At 39.3% G+C, this 25,939-nt stretch overlaps 1 protein-coding gene across 2 annotated transcripts in view; it reads right to left on the bottom strand.

Moving 5' to 3' along the window:
- Positions 1–25,939, bottom strand: part of LOC118896310 (histone-arginine methyltransferase CARM1-like) — a 255,491-nt gene that overhangs the window by 35,215 nt on the left and 194,337 nt on the right. For both annotated transcript variants that reach the window (XM_036854083.1, XM_036854084.1), the window contains exon 6: positions 4,672–4,849. In XM_036854083.1, the coding sequence (XP_036709978.1) occupies positions 4,672–4,849 (178 nt within the window). The remainder of the gene's footprint in view (positions 1–4,671; positions 4,850–25,939) is intronic.

Below are 25,939 nucleotides of genomic sequence, written 5' to 3'. Positions count from 1 at the left end.
TTTTATTTTTGGCTGCATTGGGTCTTCATTGCTGCGCGCGGGTTTTCTCTGGTTGCGGCGAGCAGGGGCTACTTTTTGTTGCGGTGCACAGGTTTCTCATTGTGGTGGCTTCTCTTGTTGCGGAGCACGGGCTCTAGGTGCGCGGGCTTAAGTAGTTGTGGCACATGGGCTCAGTAGTTGTGGCTCACGGACTCTAGAGCGCAAGCTCAGTAGTTGTGGCGTGTGGGCCCAGCTGCTCTGCAGCATGTGGAATCTTCCCAGACCGGGGCTCGAACCTGTGTCCCCTGCATTGGCAGGCAGATTCCCAACCACTGTGCCACCAGGGAAGTCCCTGGAGTATAACTGCTTTACCATGGTGTGTTAGTTTCTGCTGTATAACAAAGTGAATCAGCTATACGTATACATATATCCTCCCCATATCCCCTCCCTCCTGCGCCTCCCTCCCACTCTCCCTAACCCACCCCTCTAGGTGGTCACAAAGCACCGAGCTGATCTCCCTGTGCTATGCAGCTGCTTCCCACTTCAGCTACTAGTTTTTTTTCCTTTCTGTATGTCCGGTGCTTGGAATTCTGGGCACTTCTTTTATTTATTTATTTTTTCTTTTATTTACTGTAAAAACAACTTAGCTTTGAAAACAATCAACGTTCCATCATCCTATCACATGATCATTTTCATTCTTAGGCTTTGCTGATGTATAATCGTATTGACCATTTATCGTTCTAAGTGCTGTTAAATCTATGCTTATGTGCAGGCAGGCTCACCATCCTCCACGCTGGGAAGCCCGCAGCACTTGTGTTTTGTTCCTGACATTTGCGGTCACTGGGGGAAAGGGCAGATAACTCAGCAGGCAAACAAACACCTAGGCTGGCAGACCTGAAGCTGGGCCTTTCTGGGCAGGCAGATGTGGCGATCAGCATCATTATTCTCGTCGTCTAAAAAACTACAGATCTTTCATCATCATCACCATCATCATTCTAATAATAATACCTAAAATTTCTTGTTTATGTTAACTCTGCCTTGAACCTTTTTATGGGCTTTCCATGTATTAATTCATTTAATCCTCATAATAATATAAAGTAGGTTCTATTATTATATCCATTTTATAAATGAGAAAACTAAGGAACAGGGAAATTTTAATGATTCAGCCATAACCACAGAGATAATAAGCAGAAAGAAAAAACCCAGGGGTGAAATCTCTTCCAATAGTCAATGCTCTCATACGTTAACTATGCTCCCCTTGATGTCTGTTAAAATAGAACAGATCATTTTAATTACGGTATTTTCAGAGGTGGTCAGAGAAGAACCACGACTGTAACATCATTCATATTTCTCCATATAAATCTCAAGCACTGTTGTTAAAACAATAATGATTGCTTGGTGGTTTTTCAATTTTAAGATACAAGGCTATTAAACAACTTTGGAAAAGTCATATGTATCCTTATTTGTGTAAACTTGGGAAGTTTCAGAGGAGGATAATCTGAGCCCAAGCCTAACAGGAATTGCAAAGATATTCGATAAAATGGAGGCGAGGAAATCATCAAAGGTAAAATATAAGAAAAATTCCAAGAGTAGAAGAAAATGAGTCTTCTGATTTAACATACCCACTAAATGGCCAGCACAAGAATTGGAAAAGTTTCACACTAAGACAACTAGAAATGAAAAAAAATACTAAAAGCATCCAGAGGGAAAAACTATGTCATTTTAAAACTTCAGGAGTCAGAATGGCATTCGACTTCTCAATAGCAACATTGGGTACCAGACGCCAAAAAAAGATGCCTTAAAAATACTGAGTAAAAATTGTTTTCAAGTTAAAATTCTCTACCTAACAAAATGATAATACGAGGACTCAATACACAGTAACTTCTCAACCACCCTTTCTCCAGAAGCTATTAGATAATAGTCTTTGCTGAAATGAATGGTATAAACCAAGAAAGGGGAAGACAAAAGAATATGACGGAAAGTCAAAGTGGGGTAGCCATACAATAGGACTAGAGAGCTACCAGTTCATGCGTGGTCGAGGAGGACAGAGCATTACAGGAGAATTCCACAAAATAAATATTTATAGGCAATCTGTCAGACCTGTTAAAGCATGGAAAAAGTCAGTCATGAGTATATAGAAAACTAAACTAATGAAAAAAACAAGGCAATTAACTCCAGGAAAAACAAAAGATTTCATGAAAAAAATATATAATCATATGCACCTACTACACCACCTGACTCAGCACTGAACAGTATTCACATTGTCATAATAATGTAAACATCGATTATTGATTTAAACAAGTAATAACCTAGGTCTATATTTCCTTATATTAAAAAAAAATTCTGAAATCCAAAAAGCTCTGCAAAGCAACAGATTTTTGTAAGTTTGCAACATCATTTGATGGCAAAACCTGACCTGAACTGACATGAGTTTATAGTCTTTATTTATCCTACTTGGTATCCATGTTCATGTTTTGTTGCAGAAATACTATGTGTTTCGTTATGGAGGGCTGCCTCAGATCCCACTGGAGGTGTTAAGTAACACATGGTATATGACCCTATGACCTTTCCAAAGTCCTCCAGATTTTGAATTCTGAAACATATCTGGCCCCAAGGGTTTGGATAAGGGATTGAGGACCTGTATAAATACATTTAGAGGATGGGGGGATGCCTCAAGAAGGGAAGGAGCTGCTATGTAGGAAAGCTAACTTCTCAACCAGAGAGTGACAAGAATAGCAATATGATAATTTTACATAGAAATATGTAGGTAAATAATAGAAGCAACAGAGAACAGAGTTGAAAGGAAAAGCCTTCGGGGAGCAGTCTCTGGATAGGAAGAGGTGTGGCAGAGGGTGACTATTTTTCATTGTAAGCCTTTTTATTGTCATGTGATGCTGTAAGCAATGCCTTATTTTGATGGAAAATAAAAATAATTAGGAAAAAAATCAATCATCCTTCCCCCAGGAATGCACAGGGTAGAAAGCTGATAAAATCAGTATTCATTTCTACTTGTCTAGTTAAAAGAAACATAGCCAAATATAAAATTTCATAACCATTTCAAATATCTGGGGAAAAAGGATGCCCAGATATTGTCTAAATATTCGGCTTAGAGGGCAGCTCAACAGATGCATGTGAATTAACTTTGTTTAAAGTCTCATCATACAAAAGCACCTAACCATTTGAGAAAAATCCAGAAAAAAAATACAAATATTCTTTCTGGGAGGCACTGAGGAGGAAATCCAAGCTACTTTGCTTTCATCTCCTGTAGTTCAATTTTATCACATGAACACAAGGCCTCCAAGATCATCCTGGGCTGATTTATAAATGGGAATGCTAATGGAGTTCTTGACATTAGGTATACACTTTGCCCAAGTGTATTTATTTTTGCATGAGTTTTTTTAAAAAAATGCCTATTTCTAAATCCCTAAATTTTGAAACATGCAGGAAATTACAGACAAACTTAAAGCTTTACTTATGCATATAGACCGGGTAACCTGGTGGGTAGGAGTTGTAGTTTATTCTCTGTTTTGTCTTCATTGGGTATGACTAGGGAGCCACAACAATAGTACTTTAAAGTAAGTAAAACGGGTAAGGAGCTGCAATTCTCATCAGAGATGCAACTGTTAAAACTGGCCAGTTACCTTCTAACCCTTAATTGAAAAAAAACGTGCTGTTGGAACATGTCCACTCTCTGGGGTGAACAGTGGAAAGTCAGTGTGTGTGCAAGGAGTTGTGAGTGTGGATTTCAGGGTTAGACAGATCTGGGGTTAAACCCCTGCTCTGTCACTTATTAGAGGTGTGTCCTTGCCACGTTGCTTTCCCTCATCGTGCTTCAGTTTTCTCTTCGTAAGTGCGGATCGTAGTACTGTCTCCTGCTAAGCCAGGTCTCAATCTTGGCCCTACTGACATTTTGGGCTGGATAACACTTTGATGTGTGTGAGGGCTGTCCTGCACATTGAAAGATGCTTAGCAAGTCCCTGGCCCTTCTCCCTAGGTGCGGGTAGCACCACCTCTGCCAGCTGTGACAACTCAAAAATGTCTTCAGACATCACCAAATGTCCCCTGGGAAAGGAGTATAAAATCACCGAGAACCTCTGCACTAACCCTCCAAATAAACTGAAAACGTTCATTATTCACACTTTGTAAGGTTTTCATAAAATAATTTATGCAAATTGCTTAGCACACACAGACACTCATTAAGCACAAAGAGAATACTGGACTTTATATTATTATCTCGATTATATGTAGTGACCATAGGGAAAGAGACATAGAGTAGGAAGAGAATATGTTAGAAAGAAGAAATGGACACCAGAGAGTTTCTCACATTACAGAAGGTCAACACTTGAAAGGGCTTTAGAGATTACTTTTAATAATACTGATGGGGAAGCCAAGGTCAAAAGGTCAAGTGTTAGGCCAAGTTAGCTAAGGAAAACAGTGAGTGAACTAGGACAAAAATACATAACTCGGAACTTGGTCTCCTTTACCATACTGAATACCACGCAGCCACTGCCATCAATGTCTTTTGGAGACTAGCTCATTTATTATGGGAGAATAAGATGAGAAAATCAAAGAACTGGTTTAATAGAAATGCTCTCTCCTCCTTTCTGTAAAGGACTGAATATGGGGGAAGTAAGACGGCATATTTTACAGAAAAGTTAGCCTACTTTCTAAACCAGGAATTGGCCAACTCACCATTTGCTTTCAGCCATTTTTTGGAATGAAGGTAACTTTCCAACATCCTTTCATTGAACAGCATGTATCCCATTGGTTCTGAAATGATCACATCTACAGCCTCAGGAAGTGAGATTTCTTCAATTTTCCCTGGCAAAACAATGATCTTGTCTGAAAGGTGGTTACTTTTCACTAGCATCTGTAAAAGATAAAGAAGAGTACCAGTACTACTGTTATACAGAATATTATAAAAATTAAGTATTATAGGTTAGGAGTTGGCAGGGTGATAGGGATGAGAGGGAAGTGACCTATTTGCTTCTATAAATACCATAAAAACATTTTTCTTACTGCACAAACATTTCATGTTTACTATGGATAAATTAGAAGATACAGATATGGAACAAATAAAAACACCTATAATCAATACCACACACAAATAATAACTAATAGTTTGATGTAGACCCTTCCGGGCTCTTTATACAAACACACACTTATACGTGCATGTGTGTGAGTATGTGTGGTCCATGTATGTGTGTGTATATATGCACATGTACTTCGGGGGGGGGTTATTAATAGTTTCAGCTTATTTCCTACTTTTCTACTGGCAGTAAAGATGCCCAAAAGCTCTGTATAACAATCTTGCATAACTTAATAATCCTGATCCTTATTAAATCATCCCTTGATCTTTTGATTCCAAAAATAGATAATGCCATGTTCATTAGCCTTTTTTTAGAAGTACATTTTACAGTTATCCTTTTTTCTTTGATGACCTCTGTATTCTATTTAATAACTTTGAACTCTCTTAAAAGAGGGACCTTGAAGACAAATATAATTATTATATTTCTAATACATTTCTTAATGCCAAATATGACAAGGTGGTTGTATTATTACACGTATGTCTTTCTGCTGCCTGAAAAACTATTTCCTAATAAACATCTTACACGCACCAGCACAAATATACACAGCACATCCTTTTTCAAGTGGTGGTTTCCTGAGACTCTTAGATCTTTGCTCATTGTATTTATATGTAGTCAGAGGCCCTCCACTTTGAATTTTTGGAACTTGACCCTTTCCTCACCCTAAATGCAGTATACCAAGCATTTGTCATGATTCAGTTGCATTTTCTCAATTTCTGATCACTTCTTCCCAAAGCTAGGGTATCTTTCACCTTGAATTCCATCCTCTAGGGTGCTTCTCACCAACATTACACTGCAAGTTTGTTAAGTGTCTTTTCCACCTATACTTTCCTTGAAAGAAATCAAGTAATCTCTGACCTAAGGAAAAACAATGAAGAAAACTATTTGTACGTGTCATCCACTGTCAACATTTACCCATGCACAAGGAGTTGTGGAATTCCATTCTATCAACATTCTACACATGGATGTCAAGTTCAGGGGTCTGTGGACACGAGGCCTAAAGGGTAAAACTTCTGGCGCCCTGCTTGTCTCTGTACATTCTCTTCTCAGGAGAGCCCTTCACCTGCGTAGCTGTAAGCACGGCTCCACTGTGGATGGCTGTGCACACTACAGCTTTAGGTTTCTTCTCTCACCTGAGCGCAGGCCATTACCCGGACATTTCTACCAACCTGCTTTGTTGTCTCTTCAATCTCAACAAGTAAAGAGCCAACCTCAGCTTCTTCTGGAAAACTAACCATTTCTCTAAATTTCTTTAAAATCTCTATATAGTCTTGTATTTCCTTGATTCCGTTTTGGTTACTAATGCCATAATCCTCAATATCCTGGAGGCACACATAGTTGCTTCCCATGGACAACTAGTTACTACCTTTTCTTATTTCTACTTTTCAGATATGTCTCATTTCCACCTTTTCCTTTCTGCATCAACTTGTCCAGTTCTTAGTAGCTTCAAATCTGAAATTTAAAAATAGCATTTATATAATGAAAATAATAATAGCAGCGTCTACTTCACAGGCCTGCTTGAGGCTAGAACCAGATAAAGCATATTAAGGGTCATGTAAGTATTAAATTAGTATTGTCATATTATTGTTATTAAAGAAAAGTGTTCACTGAAAAAGAGAAATGTAGATGAGCAAAAGAATGAAAATAAAAATAACTGTATTCCCATCATCCGGATGTAGGCAGGATGCATTTCGTAGCAGACTTTTGAGTGTATCTCTGTTTATAAAAATATGTACTTCTGGGGCTTCCCTGGTGGCGCAGTGGTTAAGAATCCACCTGCCGATGCAGGGGAAATGGGTTCGAGCCCTGGTCCGGGAAGATCCCACATGCCGCAGAGCAACTAAGCCCGTGCACTACAGCTACTGAGCCTGCGTGCCACAACTGCTGAAGCCCGCGCACCTAGAGCCCATGCTCCACAACAAGAAAAGCCACTGCAATGAGAAGCCTGTGCACCGAAATGAAGAGTAGTCCCCGCTCGCCACAACTAGAGAAAGCCTGCTCGCAGCAACGAAGACTCAACGCAGCCAAAAATAAAATAAATTTATTTTAAAAAATGTACTTTTTGTAGTAATATTTCATAACCTTTTGTTTCATGTAATAGGTTTTAGACCAGTTTTCTGAATATTTTTTGCATCATGGTGCACATAAAAAAATAACAGTCATTTTTATGACACACTAGTGTGAATAGGAAAGACTGCCTGCAGTTTGAGACATTTGAGCTGGGGGTTCAGGCCACACAAGACCCTGACCATCTCCCATGGGGGCAAAGGGCATCAAAACTTACTACCTGGCACACTTTTCGGGAAGCTCTGTTTTAGACATCTTTCCATGAATTGCTCTAGAACATAATTTTTATTGGCTGTATAGTATTTCATAGCATACCTTGATTCATTTAACCAACCCCAAGTTACCGGACATTCAGATTATATCAAATGCTTCATTATTGCAACAGTGTATCAACAAATAACAATGCAATTCAATCTGGGGACATACTTCTCACAACTTTTCTCAAAGTTAAAGGGTGTGGAACTTTTAAGGGTCTCTGGTTCACACTGTTCCACTGCCTAATGGAAAGGTGATTCCATTTCTAAATTTCAAGCCTGTCCTAAATTCTGCTTATGGGGTGTGAGGGTGTCCACACAACCTCAACGTATAAAACTGCCTCATCCACCTGAACCGTGATGTTGGAAGGGACATTTTTCTGGCTAAATTTTGCTGGAGGGACCAATAAGATAGGATGATCAAGTGTGTATGATATCTACTCTACATGGAGACTTTACAGAGAATAATCCTAGACTCTTGAACCCTCATGAAGATCAGAGATCTAATATAGTTTCAGAGAGGGGATGTTATAAGCTGTCAGAAGGGCAATTTGAGGTTCACAGGGAAGAATCTAGTCTCACTATTCTCACTGGTAAAGAAGGACATACCACATACGTACAGGCCACTGCATCTTGCAACTTCATTTATTTTTTAACCAAATTCAAAGAACACTAGATCAAGAATCTGAAGATACAGATCCTAATCCCGCCTTTACCATCGAAGAGCTGTGTGTCCTTGGGGAAGTCACTTAAACTCTCTTAATTTTAGTTTCCCTCTTGCAAAATTGGAGTTTAAAACTGAGTTGCGTTAAGGCTCCTTCTAGTTCTAACATTTCATGATTAGAAGAAAGCAAAATTTCTGCAAAGTACGTTCCAGGAGTCCATGAACATAAGGAGTTTCATGATCAAATAATATTGGAACTTCTTTATAATATATATCCTTCTTACGAATTCACAGCGTCTATTAGCATATTAATGGAGTTGAGAAATTCTGCAGAAAACTGGTTTGGCTAAATCAGACATCCAAACTTACTTGAATACTTGGCAGTTTTTTTTATTGAATGTTTATTTATCTCCCACAGATCAATCTTTAAGAAACAATAAAAATAGTTATTTGATAATCCTACGTTTGAATACAATTCCTTGACAGAGATATTTGAGAACAGGACATAAACTCAACCAATAATATCTCTAAGACACAAGAGCAGCTAATTCCAGATGTGAGACACACTCTATTCTTTGAGTCAGTCTTGCTGCCTTCCTTGCTCTTTGGTTTACAACAGATAGTTTTATGTTAGCCTGTCACTTCAGATCCCATTCTTCCAAAATTGAAGTTCAGCAGAACTATCCTTTCTAGAGTAATACATAACCAATATCCAGGAAGAGAATATATTACACTTAAATCATATATAACCATTTTGGAAAACCATTTGGCATTATTCAATTAGCTGAAGATTTCTATATCTTAGAAATATCACTCCCTTTATAAATATACATTCTAGAGAAATTTTTGAACATGTGTATAAGATAACCTGTACTAAAACTTTATAATAATATTGGTAATTATAAAATAAAAATTTAAAATAAACTGGAATTAACTATTCACAAGGAAATGAATGAATAAATGGTGTTATATCTAGGGGCTTCCCTGGTGGCGCAGTGGTTAAGAATCAGCCTGTCAATACAGTGGACACGGGTTCGAGCCCTGGTCCGGGAAGATCCCACATGCCATGGAGCAACTAAGCCCGTGAGCCACAACTACTGAGCCTGCGCTCTAGAGCCCGCAAGCCACAACTACTGAGCCTGCGTGCCACAACTACTGAAGCCCACATGCCTAGAGCCCGTGCTCTGCAACAAGAGAAGCCATCGCAATGAGAAGCCCGCTCGCCGCAATTCAAGATAGCCTGCATGCAGCAACAAAGACCCAACACAGTCAAAAATAAATAAATAAAACAAATAAATTTATAAAAAATAATGGTGTTATATCTATACTATGAATATGGTTAACAGTGAGAAAAGAGAACTACAGGTATTTGTGTTAACATAAATTAATTTCACAAGCAGAATTTTTGGGAGGAAAAGAAGCAGGTTGCTGAAGAATATATAGTATGATTCCTTCTATTTAAAAGGTCAAATGTATTCAAAAGTAAACTGTATTGATTAGGATATACTACATTATTTTTTAAAACTCTTTTATGCTAAGATGTTGGAACTTTTGGGGGTGAAGAGAGGGCATGAAATTTGGGAGAAACATATAGGAATTTTAATATGGTTATACTATTCTAGTTGTTACACTGGGTTGTGGGCATATATGTGGTTTTTATATTTATATTCACCTTTATTTTTGGATGCAAAAAGTATTTTATAATAGGAAATTTAAAATTATACTTTTAATAGAAAAGTTTGAGATAATCATAATAAATGCAGATTTAAAAAGACAAACTGATTTCTGCAATCAGATAGAAGCTAACAGATACGGAAGACAGATTAAAACAAAGCAGCATAAAGGTAATTAATGTCTCTGAAGAATGGGAAAATCACTCAAAGATATATTAAAATAAAATTCCCCTGAAGTAAAAAAAATGGAATCTGTTAACAGCAAAAACACATAGTGGTCATAAGAAATGTCATACAGTAATAGCAACATGGAACTATATTCTGCTCAAGATTTTAGATTTAAAGAAAAAAGAATTAATTCCTTGGGTACCCTGCAGAAAAGAAAATCACCTTAAAAGTGAAAGAAAATCAGGCTGGCATTAGACTGCTCTATAGTCATATTCATTTTAAGAAGATAACGGGGCAACATCTACAAAACTCAGAAGAAAAGAAAATTGTGACCAAAAGAAGATTAAATCCAGAGGAGGTACTATTCATATTTTCAACATGAAAGAAATCAGGATAGCACACATAAGCCCTTTCTCAAAAACTGCTTTGCCAAAAATAAACAATAAATTCATACAATTAAGATACGAATTAAATAAAGAATTTGGTAATAAAGAAGCTATATTAAGAAACTAATGGTTTGATCATGGCAGAGAATAGCGCTCGCTCCAGTTGTGATCTAATTTGCATTGTTTTCCAAGGCCTCCTAGGGTAGACCGCAGGGCTCTGTGGGACTAATGGTGCGTCCTGGATGTCAGAATTTTGGGTGGGTTCAGAGGTCACCCTGAGATGAGGACAGTTGTGAGAACCACCAGTGATTCTGGAGCTGTATGAGAGTGGAAGTCGTGTAGTCCAGGCATGTGATTTTTAGGACCCAGGCAGAGTTCCTGGATAACTCAAGTGGAAACACCTTTCATTGCTCACCAGCCTTCATTGCTACTGCAGCAGAATCCCTCCCATGGACAAGGAGAGGTGGTGGAGTTAACGTGTGGTTGGCAGAGTTCTACTGAAAAGGAGATTCAGATTTTTATGTGAAACCAATTTCTATTCAAACTTAACTGAGCTGTACAGTTGGTATGCACTGAAATGAACACACCTAAAATGCACAGTTTAGTAAGTTTTCATATTTGTAAAGCCACGGATCCATTATCATAACAACAAACATCCAACACCAATATCTACCTTCTGACATGTCTCCCAGGGCTCCCAGGCAATTACAATTGATTTACTTTTTTCCCCACTCAATTAGTGTTTTCTAGACTGTTAATATCATTGGCATCTTAATGTTTACTTTTGTATTTGTCTTTTTCTTTCACGATGCATAATTATTTTGAGAATCATTTAAGTTGCAGGTATGAATAGTTCATTTTCTTCCTGAAAAATAACAAAAGGGGTTTTGTGGTTTGTTTGCAGTTTGGCCACCACAAATAAGCTTACTATGAACATGTGCATAAAATTCTTCATATGAATATATGGTTTCATATTCTAAATTGAATGACTGTACCCTTATGCACTCCTGTCAACAGTATGGAAGCATTCCAGTTCCCCTATAGTCCTCACCAGTACTTGATTAGTATGGTCAGTAGTTAAAATACTGCCTGTTTTAAAGTGTGTAGTGGTATCTCACTATAGTCTGATTGCATTTCCCTAATGATTCATAATGTTGAACATTTTTATTGTGTTCATTTGCCAGGTGTATGTCTTCTTTGATAAAATGCCTGTTCTTTTACTTATTAACTGAGAAGACAAAATAAATGTGTTGGAACTTCACTTTTCTTCAGTGACTTTGCTGGGTGGAATAAATGTTTCTGCTATTCACACACACACAGAAAAAAGACTAATGGTTTGAAATGAATCCATTTAATTACAGAACAAATACTAAACAGTTACGTGAACTTTGGTTATATTTCAATGAGAGTTACATTACACCTTGACACTATACCAATAAAAATAAATATAACTAACAAAAGGTACAGGAGGAAGGAGGAGGTATGAGAGTGCTGGTGACTTCATTTCTTTCACAGGAAGGAGTGAATTTTTATCATGAGGTTAAAAAAAATACTTGGTTCCATAGTGAAAGATATCTATATGATCGTTATACTTAATATGCTTTTTGGTGGGGGGTAAATTTTCTGAAGCAACCTATCAACAAAGCATTAAAGACTTAGTGAAGTACATATTTTAAATCTTGACAATCTAGAAATAATATAACCAAACAAAATTGGGAGTTACACTAGCAGAGGAAAGTTCTTCCACTATCACACTGAGGGTCAGCAGCGCATGCAAAGTAGATAGTTCAGGAAACAGAAATATGAGTATTACAGACATAAAGTTACCATGGTAATCAGCTAAAGAAATTAAATAACGGAAGTTCAGAGTAGTTCACACTGGGAAATGTGATCAGGCATGAGTGGAGTGAGTGCAAGATGATTACTTTTTATTTTAGACTCTCCTATACAGTTTGATTCCCCTTCCTCATGTTTAAGTATTACTTTAATTTTAAAAAGTCAGTGAGCAGTCCCCCAAACAACAGAATACCTAAACTGTTCTCTCCTTTCAACCCTGTTCCTTAGTGGGCAATTCCGAATACCTGCTTAAATATTTTAAAAAGTCATATTAACCTTACTGTTAAAAAATTCAGTGGCTTTAGTTTTCTTAAACAGAATATGTATGCTAAAGTTCTTTACTAACTTGCTCTTCTGACCCCATCATTTTATAACTCAGGAAACTAAGTCCTGGGGAGGTCAGTGTCCAAGCCCAGGACATGCTACAAGGCAATGGCAGACTTGGGGGAAAGTGATTATATCTATCAATGTGTTTGAACAAGTTTAGTTCGTAACTGTTATCAGAGCTGGTAGCATTCCGGGTTGGCCGCTTTCTGAGAAGGTTCTGAAGAGGAAGTATGTGATCACGGTCCTTCCCCTTTTCCTCTCCCTCCGTCAGCGCGCAGCTGCCTCCTGCCTGTAATCAAGGTGAACACTGAGCATCCCATATGACCCCTCTTGGGCTACTGGTGTGTCATTAACAGTGTGCAGAAACCAGGGCCTTCTGGAATCTGCAGCCACGAAAGAGTAAATGGGCCCCCGGAGGAACCAGTGAGAGCTGTGAGTACAAAAAAACCTTTGCAAACAAGAGCTAGCTGGCAGGGCAAAGAGGGCAACACACAGAGTGAGAAAGACAGAGGGTGACAGATGCAGAAGGATGGGAAGGAGCGGCAAAGAGAGGGACGTCTTCTTGTTTCTCTTTGGGGTGACTTACGGGCAGAGTTTGAGGAGTCCAGAAGTTTCTTTGTACGGAGGGATTATACACCCCTTTATCGCTGCAGAATCGCCAAAGGTGGCAAAAGGAAGTAACATGAAGCTTTCATGAGGGAGATGGTGCCAATCCTATAGTTTGGCTGCCAACAACAACAAAAACATTCTGGCAGCTTTAATACACATGGCTGTTTCCCTCTGATGATGTCCCAGAATGCTCAACGACTGGGGAAGAAGAACATCAAGAAGGCAGACAAGCTGTCTAGACTTGGAAAGGATGCTTTGACTAAGTTATAAAATAAGCACTAAGAAATATGTAATGTCTGTAGAAGCAACTCAGAGTTGTGTATTGTGTGTGTGGGGGGGGGGGGTGAGAGGGGGGTGTGAACCTTTGTACATCCTATTAGCCAGGTAATTTGCCCTCCATTGTAAGGTTAAGTTGTCCCCTGTGGACTGTAAGTATCTGACAGCAGGGGCCAGGTCTACTTTGCTTGTCCAGCGGAGGGTCTGGAACATCGAAGGCATCTAGTAAGTATCTGTTAATTACCTCACTAAAGGTGATATGGCAGCCCTTGGAATTCAGCTTCCATCTTAGTTTGAAAAGATGATTCTGTGCCCTTCCCTTGCTCTTTGCTGCTCCTCTAGTAGCAGATAAATGGAGGGTAAGTAGGTAAAAGGAATTTGGGGGATATTCTTTATGTCTCTCTAAATGCTGGCATATTTGGCAACAGAGAGAGGATAATTTAGGTGTTTCAGGAAAGTTTTTAAATTATGATATTTTAAAATGGACAAAAAGGTTACTGCATGTCCTGTGGTGCATACCCTTTCAGGGTATCTTGGCCTTTCAGAGTCTTAGAGCTATTTTTCAACTCTGTAAGCAAAACTAATGATGACGCAAGTAATTCTTGTCCTTAGAAATGGAAAGGAATTATACCTGGTAGAATGCAAATGATTACTGCCCTACAGATAGACCAGTCTTGCACCTATTTGTAAATTCTTTCCAGCATTCCTCATTGCCTATATATGTGGTTCTTTGACTTCTCCTTTGAACAGGTTTAATATCGTACCCATTTAACCTATTAATGAGTTAAATAAAATAGTTGTCACATTAATTTAATTTTGTATGGAGTCATGACTTTACATTAAAAAATTATATTTTAGCATTTTAATATACCATTTTCACTTTAGTTCTGGGACTTAATTTATTCTGTCACCTCTTCATGACTTTTTTCCTCTTCCCTTTTCCTTTTCTTGTAGGTGTAATGTACAGCACATTAGTTAAGAGTACTTGCTTTGGAGATAACTGACCTGACTTCAAATCTCTGCTTCTCAGTCTCCTAGGAATCTTGGTTAAATTAATTAATCTCAAGCCTCGGTTTCCATGTATGTAGAACAGGAATAATATTAGCATCTACTTTATGGGTTGCTCTGAGACAATGAGATAATACATGAAAAGTGATTATACATGGCTTGGCAAATAGCAAGTGCACCATAGATGCTAGCTATTAACCCTCTTTTTTTTTGCCCTGTGGTGGGTGAACCAGGCTTTCAGCGATCAGTGTATAGTAGGAGTGGGAGTGTGGAAGTAGACAGTTGGTCAAGTCACCAGGCAGCAATTCTCCTTGACCATAAGTTTCCCTTTCTATGCTTTCCCCAGAAAGTCCTAAGTAATTTATACTTCGTGTGGTAATTGCTAGTTGCCTATCCAAATCCATTCTTGCCTTTCACCTTATTAATAAAATGCCTATATTACTGTGGGCAACAATGTACCAACTGAAATACTATATTTCCCAGCCTCTCTTTCAGTGAAGTGTGGCTAATGCCCAAGTTCTGGCCTCTGAGATGAGAGCATGAATTTGTTGGGAGGGACTTCCTGGGAGGTTCCTTGAAAGAGGGAGGAAAAGCTAGGGAAAGACATTTTTGAGTCTTTCCTTTATCCATCCTATTGGCTAGAACATGGATTTGTTGGCTGAAGCTCCAGCAGCCATCCTGGACATTGAGGTGACTTGCAAGAGATAAGCCATGTACCAGGCTAGTGCAGCAGGAAGATGCAAGAAGCCTGGGGTTCTACAAATTTTGTGGAGCTGCCACACTGCCTTAGGTTCCCTCAATCAGACTTCCTTTGCATGTGATAGAAAAGCTCCTGTGTGTTTAAGTCAGTGTTAATTTGGGTTTTGTGTTAGTTACATGGAGATGAACTAACTGATAAATGCTGGGTGTCTTGTTCAGCCCAAGGGGCCTCTTAACCGTGTGAGTCATAACAGAACCATGTAGTTTGAGAACGCAGATCAATTTCTACCCTTTTGCTTTTAGCTGAGTTACTTGTGGGCTCCAAGGGAGCACACAGTAGTAGAGGACTTGTGTGGATGGGTGAAGAGTCTCCTCTTCAGTCTGTGCTTCCCCTTATACAAATGAGTCATTTCTGTGGTGAGGCATTTTTTTTCCATCCATAAGCAATCTTCAGGGCTGTGAGTCTCCGGTGCAATTATGGTCATTAGAGAAATGCTACATATCAGCATATGAATACAAAAATTAAATTTTGATTTGCCTCCTGTGGGCAGATATATCAACAGTATTTAGTTGTATGATTATATAACTACGGTTATGGTTAGGTTATATAATTATATATCTATATGATTATATTTTGGTGGCTTTGCTTTTGGTAGAATCAATGATAATGTTAGACCCTTACCTATCACAAAGCGTGTCCCATTTATTTTCTCGTATCTATTCCATAACACTGTAAGTGAGGTGTTAATATTATTTCTACTTTACAGATATGAAAACTGAAATTCAATATGATTAATTCTATCAAGGCTACTCCTGTTTCGCTGTACCAACTGGTCGCTAAAGGAACTCTTGACTGAACTGAGATTTTTTAATAGCAAAAGTCATTTAAAAATACACAACAAAGAGCATTTGAAGTTAGAGCTTTCAATATATAAAAATGACCGACAAATTATATTCTTCATTCTGCTGATTTGGAAGTTATAAAAACAATACCAGTAAACTGGCTATTGGTCAAAACAATGTGGAGCCTTGTTGAAAAAAATTATGCATCTATAAAATAATTCTGACAAAGCAACATTTTAACAATTTAAATATGAAGGAAGTGGGATTATTTGGATTGCATTTTCCACCAAATATGTGAGTATAAAAACTGTCTCAGGTGTTAACCAAATTTCAAATGTTACATCTTCTCAAATGTGAAATTCAGCTAATTAGCCCATCCTTGGCTTTGAGAGCAATTAGTGACTTGAGAATATCTAGCGGCGTGATCTCCAGGCAGCTCTACAGAGCTCTGAAGACAGCAGATGAGCAGATGGGATTGTTCCTCCAGGGTGAGGGCAGATAAACGCCTGTGTCACAAAGATGTAGCCGAGGCATCCTGAATTTTCTTTTCTCCAGGTCCCTTTTAAGAAGAATACCCAGTCTAAAAAAGCTGCCTATGAAAGAACCACATTTCTAAAAGGTCATCCAAGCAGTATTATGAATAGGTGGAAGTATGTGTAACAACCACAAACAGATCTAAAGAAGTGTTAGCTTGGGCAGAACTCCATTACGGAGTTCTATAATTAAGAGCTTATAGAATAAACACACGGACGCAGTAGGGCTCTAGTAAGAAACTAGGTCTGAATCAAACACATTTACTCTACTCTTAAAACTCGTAGACTCTTAGCATCTGCCTCTTGATATGTGTTCTTCCTCCTTCCCCACACCACTTGCCTTCTTACAGGGATGGTTCAGTAAGACTGGACGTTTCAGAACTTCTTCCACATCTGAAGCCCTCTGGCTTCAGAGAAATATCCAGCCACAGAGCATCTTCCTTCCAAGATGATCCCAAACCACACATTGTCCCAGTTAAGCTTGCCAAAGAAAATTTCATCCCCAGGCCGTTAGTGCCTTAACTGACTTGTTATCTCCCAGAAATGTTTCAGCAAGATCTGATTAAAAAGTGACCTGGTGAAGTATTTCTGGAAGACCCTTCATCTGTTTCTGCCAGTTACCAATGACCTTAGTCCTCCTGCTAAGAAGTCCTAAGTTAAAGGCGAAGGATGCTTTCCCCTCTTTGCACTTCCTTCTCTCGATTTCTTTTTTTTTTGGGGGGGGGGGCGGGATGGCTGCATCGGGTCGTAGTTGCGGCACGCTGGATCTTCCTCGAGGGACGCAGGATTTTTCATTGAGGCGCCGGCTCTTCGTTGGGGCGCGTGGGATTCTAATTGTGGCATGTGGATTTTCTCTCTCTAGTTGTGTCACGTGGGCTCCAGGGCACGTGGGCTCTGTAGTTTTTGCGGCACGCAGGCTCTCTAGTTGAGGCGCGCGAGCTCAGTAGTTGCAGCACACGGGCTTAGTTGCCCCACGGCATGCGGGATCTTAGTTCCCCAACCAGGGATCAAACCCGCATCCCCTGTACTGGAAGGCAGATTCTTTATCACTGGACCACCAGGGAAGTCCCCCTTCTCTTGATTTCTGTTTTACTCTATAACTTCACAAAGGCACTGTGACAAAACAAGAAATATATTTGATCCCTGCCCCTGGTGCCCCGACACAGAGCTCCTAAATCCCCTGGAATTTCCTGGGTGACAGAAGCATCTTTTGTTCTAATGAGCTGACTCTTGTTGGGCTCCTGGATAACTTCAGGATGGAGGATGGTCACCAGAAAGATCAAGCCATGATTAGAAGCTTGGAGTGTTTAGTCCCATCCCCCATTGTCCAAGGATGGGAGAGGGGCTGGAGATTGGGTTAATAATAATCGATCGTGGGAGATTAACCAAGATGGCGGAGTAGAAGGACGTGCTCTCACTCCCTCTTGCGAGAGCACCAGGATCACAACTGGCTGCTGGACAATCATCGAAAGGAAGACACTGGACTTCACCAAGGAGGATACCCCACATCCAAGGACAGAGGAGAAGCCACAGTGAGACGGTAGGAGGGGCGCAATCAGAGTAAAATCAAATCCCATAACTGCTGGGTGGGTGACTCACAGACTGGTGAACACTTATACCACAGAAGTCCACCCACTGGAGTGAAGGTTCTGAGCCCCACGTCAGGCTTCCCAACCTGGGGGGTCCGGCAACGGGAGGAGGAATTCATAGAGAATCAGACTTTGAAGCCTAGTGGGAATTGATTGCAGGACTTCGACAGGACTGGGGGAAACAGAGACCCCACTCTTGGAGGGCTCACACAGAATAGTGTATGCATTGGGACCTGGGGGAAGGAGCAGTGACCCCGGGGGAGACTGAACCAGACCTACCTGCTAGTGTTGCAGCGTCTCCTGCAGAGGCGGGGGCTGGCTCTGTTTCACCGTGGGGACAAGGACACTGGCAGCAGAGGTTCTGGGAAGTACTCCTTGGCATGAGCCCTCCCAGAGTCTGCCATTAGCCCCACCAAAGAGCCCGGGTAGGCTCCAGTGTTGGGTTGCCTCAGGCAAAACAACCAACAGGGAGGGAACCCAGCCCCACCCATCAACAGTTAAGTGGATTAAAGTTTTACGGAGCTCTGACCGCCACAGCAACAGTCAGCTCTCCCCACCACCAAAGCCTCCCATCAAGCCTCTTAGATAGCCTCAACCACCAGAGGGCAGACAGCAGAAGCAAGTAAAACTACAATCCTGCAGCCTGTGGAACAAAAACCACATTTACAGAAAGATAGACGAGATGAAAAGGCAGAGGGCTATATACCAGATGAAGGAACAAGAAAAAACCCCAGAAAAACAACTAAACGAAGTGGAGATAGGCAACCTTCCAGAAAAAGAATTCAGAATAATGATAGTGAAGATGATCCAGGACCTCGGAATAAGAATGGAGGCAAAGATTGAGAAGATGCAAGAAATGATTAACAAAGATCTAGAAGAATTAAAGAACAAACAAACAGAGATGAACAATACAATAACTGAAATGAAAACTACACTAGAAGGAATCAATAGCAGAATAACTGAGGCAGAAGAACGGATAAGTGACTTGGAAGACAGAATGGTGGAATTCACTGCTGCAGAACAGACTAAAGAAAAAAGAATGAAAAGAAATGAAGACAGCCTAAGAGACCTCTGGGACAACATTAAACGCAACAACATTCGCATTATAGGGGTCCCAGAAGGAGAAGAGAGAGAGAAAGGGCCAGAGAAAATATTTGAAGAGATTATAGTAGAAAACTTCCCTAATATGGGAAAGGAAATAGACACCCAAGTCCAGGAAGCACAGAGAGTCCCATACAGGATAAACCCAAGGAGAAACACGCCGAGACACATAGTAATCAAAGTGGCAAAAATTAAAGACAAAGAAAAATTACTGAAAGCAGCAAGGGAAAAACGACAAATAACATACAAGGGAACTCCCATAAGGTTAACAGCTGATTTCTCAGCAGAAACTCTACAAGCCAGAAGGGAGTGGCATGATATACTTAAAGTGATGAAAGAGAAGAACCTACAACCAAGATTACTCTACCCGGCAAGGATCTCATTTAGATTTGATGGAGAAATCAAAAGCTTTACCGACAAGCAAAAGCTAAGAGAATTCAGCACCACCAAACCAGCTCTACAACAAATGCTAAAGGAACTTCTCTAAGTGGGAAACACAAGAGAAGAAAAGGACCTACAAAAACAAACCCAAAACAATTAAGAAAATGGTCATAGGAACATACATATCGATAACCTTAAACATGAATGGATTAAATGCTCCAACCAAAAGACACAGGCTTGCTGAATGGATACAAAAACAAGACCCATATATATGCTGTCTACAAGAGACCCACTTTAGACCTAGGGACACATACAGACTGAAAGTGAGGGGATGGAAAAAGATATTCCATGCAAATGGAAATCAAAAGAAAGCTGGAGTAGCTATACTCATATCAGATAAAATAGACTTTAAAATAAAGAATGTTACAAGAGACAAGGACACTACATAATGATCAAGGGATCAATCCAAGAAGAAGATATAACAATTACAAATACATATGCACCCAACATACGAGCACCTCAATATATAAGGGAACTGCTAACAGCTATAAAAGAGGAAAGAGATAGTAACACAATCACAGTGGGGGACTTTAACACCTCACTTACACCAACGGACAGATCATCCAAAATGAAAATAAATAAGGAAACAGAAGCTTTAAATGACACAATAGACCAGATAGATTTAATTGATATTTATAGGACATTCCATCCAAAAACAGCAGATTACACATTCTTCTCAAGTGCGCACGGAACATTCTCCAGGATAGATCACATCTTGGGTCACAAATCAAGCCTCAGTAAATTTAAGAAAATTGAAATCATATCAAGCATCTTTTCTGACCACAACGCTATGAGATTAGAAATGAATTACAGGGAAAAAAACGTAAAAAACACAAACACATGGAGGCTAAACAGTATGTTACTAAATAACCAAGAGATCACTGAAGAAATCAAAGAGGAAATCAAAAAATACCTAGAGACAAATGACAATGAAAACACGACAACCCAAAACCTATGGGATGCAGCAAAAGCAGTTCTAAGAGGGAAGTTTATAGCTATACAAGCCTACCTAAAGAAACAAGAAAAATCTCAAGTAAACAATCTAACCTTACACCTAAAGAAACTAGAGAAAGAAGAACAAACAAAACCCAAAGTTAGCAGAAGGAAAGAAATCATAAAGATCAGAGCGGAAATAAATGAAATAGAAACAAAGAAAACAATAGCAAAGATCAATAAAACTAAAAGCTGGTTCTTTGAGAAGATAAACAAAATTGATAAGCCATTAGCCAGACTCATCAAGAAAAAGAGGGAGAGGACTCAAATCAATAAAATCAGGAATGAAAAAGGAGAAGTTACAACAGACACCACAGAAATACAAAGCATCCTAAGAGACTACTACAAGCAATTTTATGCCAATAAAATGGACAACCTGGAAGAAATGGACAAATTCTTAGAAAGGTATAACCTTCCAAGACTGAACAAGGAAGAAACAGAAAATATGAACAGACCAATCACAAGTAATGAAATTGAAACTGTGATTAAAAATCTTCCAACAAACAAAAGTCCAGGACCAGACGGCTTCACAGGTGAATTCTATCAAACATTTAGAGAAGAGCTAACACCTATCCTTCTCAAACTCTTCCAAAAAATTGCAGAGGAAGGAACACTCCCAAACTCATTCTATGAGGCCACCATCACTCTGATACCAAAACCAGACAAAGACACTACAAAAAAAGAAAATTACAGACCAATATCACTGATGAATATAGATGCAAAAATCCTCAACAAAATACTGGCAAACAGAATCCAACAACACATTAAAAGGATCATACACCACGATCAAGTGGGATTTATCCCAGGAATGCAAGGATTCTTCAATATACGCAAATCAATCAATGTGATACACCATATTAACAAATTGAAGAATAAAAACCATATGATCATCTCAATAGATGCAGAAAAAGCTTTTGATAAAATTCAACACCCATTTATGATAAAAACTCTCCAGAAAGTGGGCATAGAGGGAACCTACCTCAACATAATAAAGGCCATATATGACAAACCCACAGCAAACATCATTCTCAACGGTAAAAGACTGAAAGCATTTCCTCTAAGATCAGGAACGAGACAAGGATGTCCATTCTCACCACTATTATTCAACATAGTTCTGGAAGTCCTAGCCACAGCAATCAGAGAACAAAAAGAAATAAAAGGAATACAAATTGGAAAAGAAGAAGTAAAACTGTCACTGTTTGCGGATGACATGATACTATACATAGAGAATACTAAAACTGCCACCAGAAAACTGCTAGAGCTAATTAATGAATATGGTAAAGTTGCAGGATACAAAATTAATGCACAGAAATCTCTTGCATTCCTATACACTAATGATGAAAAATCTGAAAGAGAAATTATGGAAACACTCCCATTTACCACTGCAACAAAAAGAATAAAATACCTAGGAATAAACCTACCTAGGGAGACAAAAGACCTGTATGCAGAAAACTATAAGACACTGATGAAAGAAATTAAAGATGATACCAACAGATGGAGAGATATACCATGTTCTTGGATTGGAAGAATCAACATTGTGAAAATGACTATACTACCCAAAGCAATCTACAGATTCAATGCAATCCCTATCAAATTACCAATGGCATTTTTTACAGAGCTAGAACAAATCATCTTAAAATTTGTATGGAGACACAAAAGACCCCAAATAGCCAAAACAGTCTTGAGGGAGAAAAACGGAGCTGGAGGAATCAGACTCTCTGACTTCAGACTATACTACAAAGCTACAGTAATCAAGACAATATGGTACTGGCACAAAAACAGAAACATAGATCAATGGAACAGGATAGAAAGCCCAGAGATTAACCCACACACCTATGGTCAACTAATCTATGACAAAGGAGGCAAAGATATACAATGGAGAAAAGACAGTCTCTTCAATAAGTGGTGCTGGGAAAACTGGACAGCTACATGTAAAAGAAAGAAATTAGAATACTCCCTAACACCATACACAAAAATAAACTCAAAATGGATTAGAGACCTAAATGTAAGACTGGACACTATAAAACTCTTAGAGGAAAACATAGGAAGAACACTCTTTGACATAAATCACAGCAAGATCTTTTTTGATCCACCTCCTAGAGTAATGGAAATAAAAACAAAAATAAACAAATGGGACCTAATGAAACTTCAAAGCTTTTGCACAGCAAAGGAAACCATAAACAAGACGAAAAGACAACCCTCAGAATGGGAGAAAATATTTGCAAACGAATCAATGGACAAAGGATTAATCTCCAAAATATATAAACAGCTCATTCAGCTCAATATTAAAGAAACAAACACCCCAATCCAAAAATGGGCAGAAGACCTAAATAGACATTTCTCCAAAGAAGACATACAGACGGCCATGAAGCACATGAAAAGATGCTCAACATCACTAATTATTAGAGAAATGCAAATCAAAACTACAATGAGGTATCACCTCACACCAGTTAGAATGGGCATCATCAGAAAATCTACAAACAACAAATGCTGGAGAGGGTGTGGAGAAAAGGGAACCCTCTTGCACTGTTGGTGGGAATGTAAATTGATACAGCCACTATGGAGAACAACATGGAGGTTCCTTAAAAAACTAAAAATAGAATTACCATATGACCCAGCAATCCCACTACTGGGCATATACCCAGAGAAAACCATAATTCAAAAAGACACATGCACCCGCATGTTCATTGCAGCACTATTTACAATAGCCAGGTCATGGAAGCAACCTAAATGCCCATCAACAGACGAATGGATAAAGAAGTTGTGGTACATATATACAATGGAATATTACTCAGCCATAAAAAGGAATGAAATTGAGTCATTTGTTGAGACGTGGATGGATCTAGAGACTGTCGTACAGAGTGAAGTAAGTCAGAAAGAGAAAAACAAATATCGTATATTAACGCATGTATGTGGAACCTAGAAAAATGGTACAGATGAGCCGGTTTGCAGGGCAGAAGTTGAGACACAGATGTAGAGAACGGACATATGGACACCAAGGGGGGAAAACTGCGGTGGGGTGGGGATGGTGGTGTGCTGAATTGGGCGATTGGGATTGACATGTATACACTGATGTGTATAAAATTGATGACTAATAAGAACCTGCAGTATAAAAAAACAAACAAACAAAACAACTAAAAGAAAATAATCGTGATCATGCCTACATGATGAAGCCTCCACAGAAACCACTCATCTGGGGGTTCAGAGAGCTTCCAGGTTGGTGAATGCGTGCACGTGCCAGCAGCACACCCCAACTCCATGCAGACAGAACCTCTGTACTTGGGACCCTTCTAGACTTCACCCTATGTACTTCTTTATCTGGCTGTTCATCTGTACCCTTTATAATATCCTTTATGATAAACTGATAAATGTAAGTAGATGCTTCCTTAAGTTTTGTGAGCTGTTCTAGCAAATTACTGAAACTGAGTGGGTTTGTAGGAAACCCTGACTTAGTAGCCAAGATGGACAGAAGTATGGGTACCCTGGGGACCCATCACTTGCGACTGGTGTCCGAAGTGAGGGCAGTCTTGTGAAGCTGAGCCCTTAAACCTGTGGAATCTGACACTAACTCCAAGTAATTAGTGTCAGAACTGAATTAAATTATATGACACCCAGTTGGTATCCAGAGAGTTGGAAAATTGGTTGGTATGGGGGGAGAAAGCCCACACATTTGGTGTCATAAGAGTTGTGAGTAGAGAAACAGTTTTCCTTTAACACATATGCACAGTGATGATGCCTAGTCTTCTATCTTAACACGTGGGGACACTTCTTTGCTGAGACACTCAGATAATTTCTCAGTATTAATAGAGTTGACCTCATGTGTCCCCCTTGTTTCATAGGGTTTGTTTATAAAACAGACTCGGGCTCTCATCCGAGTCTTGAGTTCAGTTTGAGATAATGCAATTTAGAATATACAAATATTGGCACTGAGCTCCAAGAGAGTAATTAAAGGGTAGGTTGTCAGAAGCTCCAGTGATTGTAACCATTTAGCCTGAAGACAGAAGACTTGGGGTTTATAGGTTTATAAAATGTGATGGAAGAAGTGAAAGCATAGAAGGGACCTCCAAGATCACAATCATAGTTCAATGACCTCATCGTACAAGAGAGGAAACTGAGATGCAGAAAAGTGATGTGACTTGCCAATTTCAAGAAACCAAGGAGCAACCCAGTCAAGGCTAGAAGCTGAACTCGCTGTCCCCCACCAAGAGGAAGATCCGAGTTGCTAGATCAGTCAGGATCCAGACTGTGCCTCACAGATTTGCTGAACGACATTTGCACATCATTTCCTTGTCCTGGCTTTACGCAGAATAATTCAACCACCTTTTCCATCACTAGCTGCTATGCAGACCAGCTGAGGAATTCTCCTGCTGATTTATTAGTCTCTACTGGGCTGTGTTCCATATAATTTTCAAGCAAAGGAGAGAAAAGATTCCTATTAGCTAGCAAGTTGTGTGAAGCACAGAGGTTAAAACAACATCTACCCTGAATAATACATTTAAAAAGTCACCCAAAGCATGTTATTCAATCTGGCACCCAGATTTAAAGATTGCCAGATGGCCCAGCCTGGCCTCTGAGGAAGAAATGTCACATTGCTCTTCCCTTCTTTTTTCTGACTTGCACTGATAATACCACAAAGGAGTAGAGTAGAAAACCACAGAACTGCAGCATTCAATTATGCTAATAAATAAAGGTAAGCCGCTCAGGCTGAATGCTCTCTCTCTACCTGGAGACAAAACACAGCATTTGTATATATAATACCAAATTCCCTAAGCATTTCTAAGAAAGCCAGAAACCTCAGGAAGAGATCAAGAAAGGGGAGGGGTTTCAAATACTTCCCAGGGCAAGCCTTTCGGGACCCAACTATGCGAATGGCATAATAAAGTATAATCTACCAAATATACTATCTCACAAAGCCAGATGGACTTTTAATTCCAGCCCCAGTATCACTCTGAATTGTCCCTACGTTTGGTTTAACCAATCAGTTCTAAGATTAGGTATCAGGCACAAAGTGCTCTGCTCTGTTGTACTACATGATAGGAGAGCATTACATATATGACCAAGCAGAGGCCCTGCCCACTATAGGTTAGTGAAGGAGATAGACATATACACGGCCAAAAATAACAGCTAAAGCTGATGCAGGGCTTACTTATGTTTTGCACTATCTCAAGTGCCTAATATATTCATTTGTTTAATCACAATATCTCTACAAAGTAGGCTATATTTTTTATTCTATTTTGTTAATGTGGAAAATGAAGCTAGGTAATTTGCCAAGGGTCACTGTTATAGGTTGATTGTCTCTCCCCTCCCCCCTTAATTAATATGGTTGAAGTCCTAATCACCAGTACCTCTGAATGTGACCTTATTTGGAAATACAGTTGCAGATGAAATTAAGTCAGGTTGAAGTCA

This window comes from Balaenoptera musculus, chromosome 6 (genome assembly GCF_009873245.2).
Source record: "Balaenoptera musculus isolate JJ_BM4_2016_0621 chromosome 6, mBalMus1.pri.v3, whole genome shotgun sequence".
Taxonomy (NCBI): domain Eukaryota; kingdom Metazoa; phylum Chordata; class Mammalia; order Artiodactyla; family Balaenopteridae; genus Balaenoptera; species Balaenoptera musculus.
This window is presented reverse-complemented; position numbering and strand designations above follow the sequence as displayed.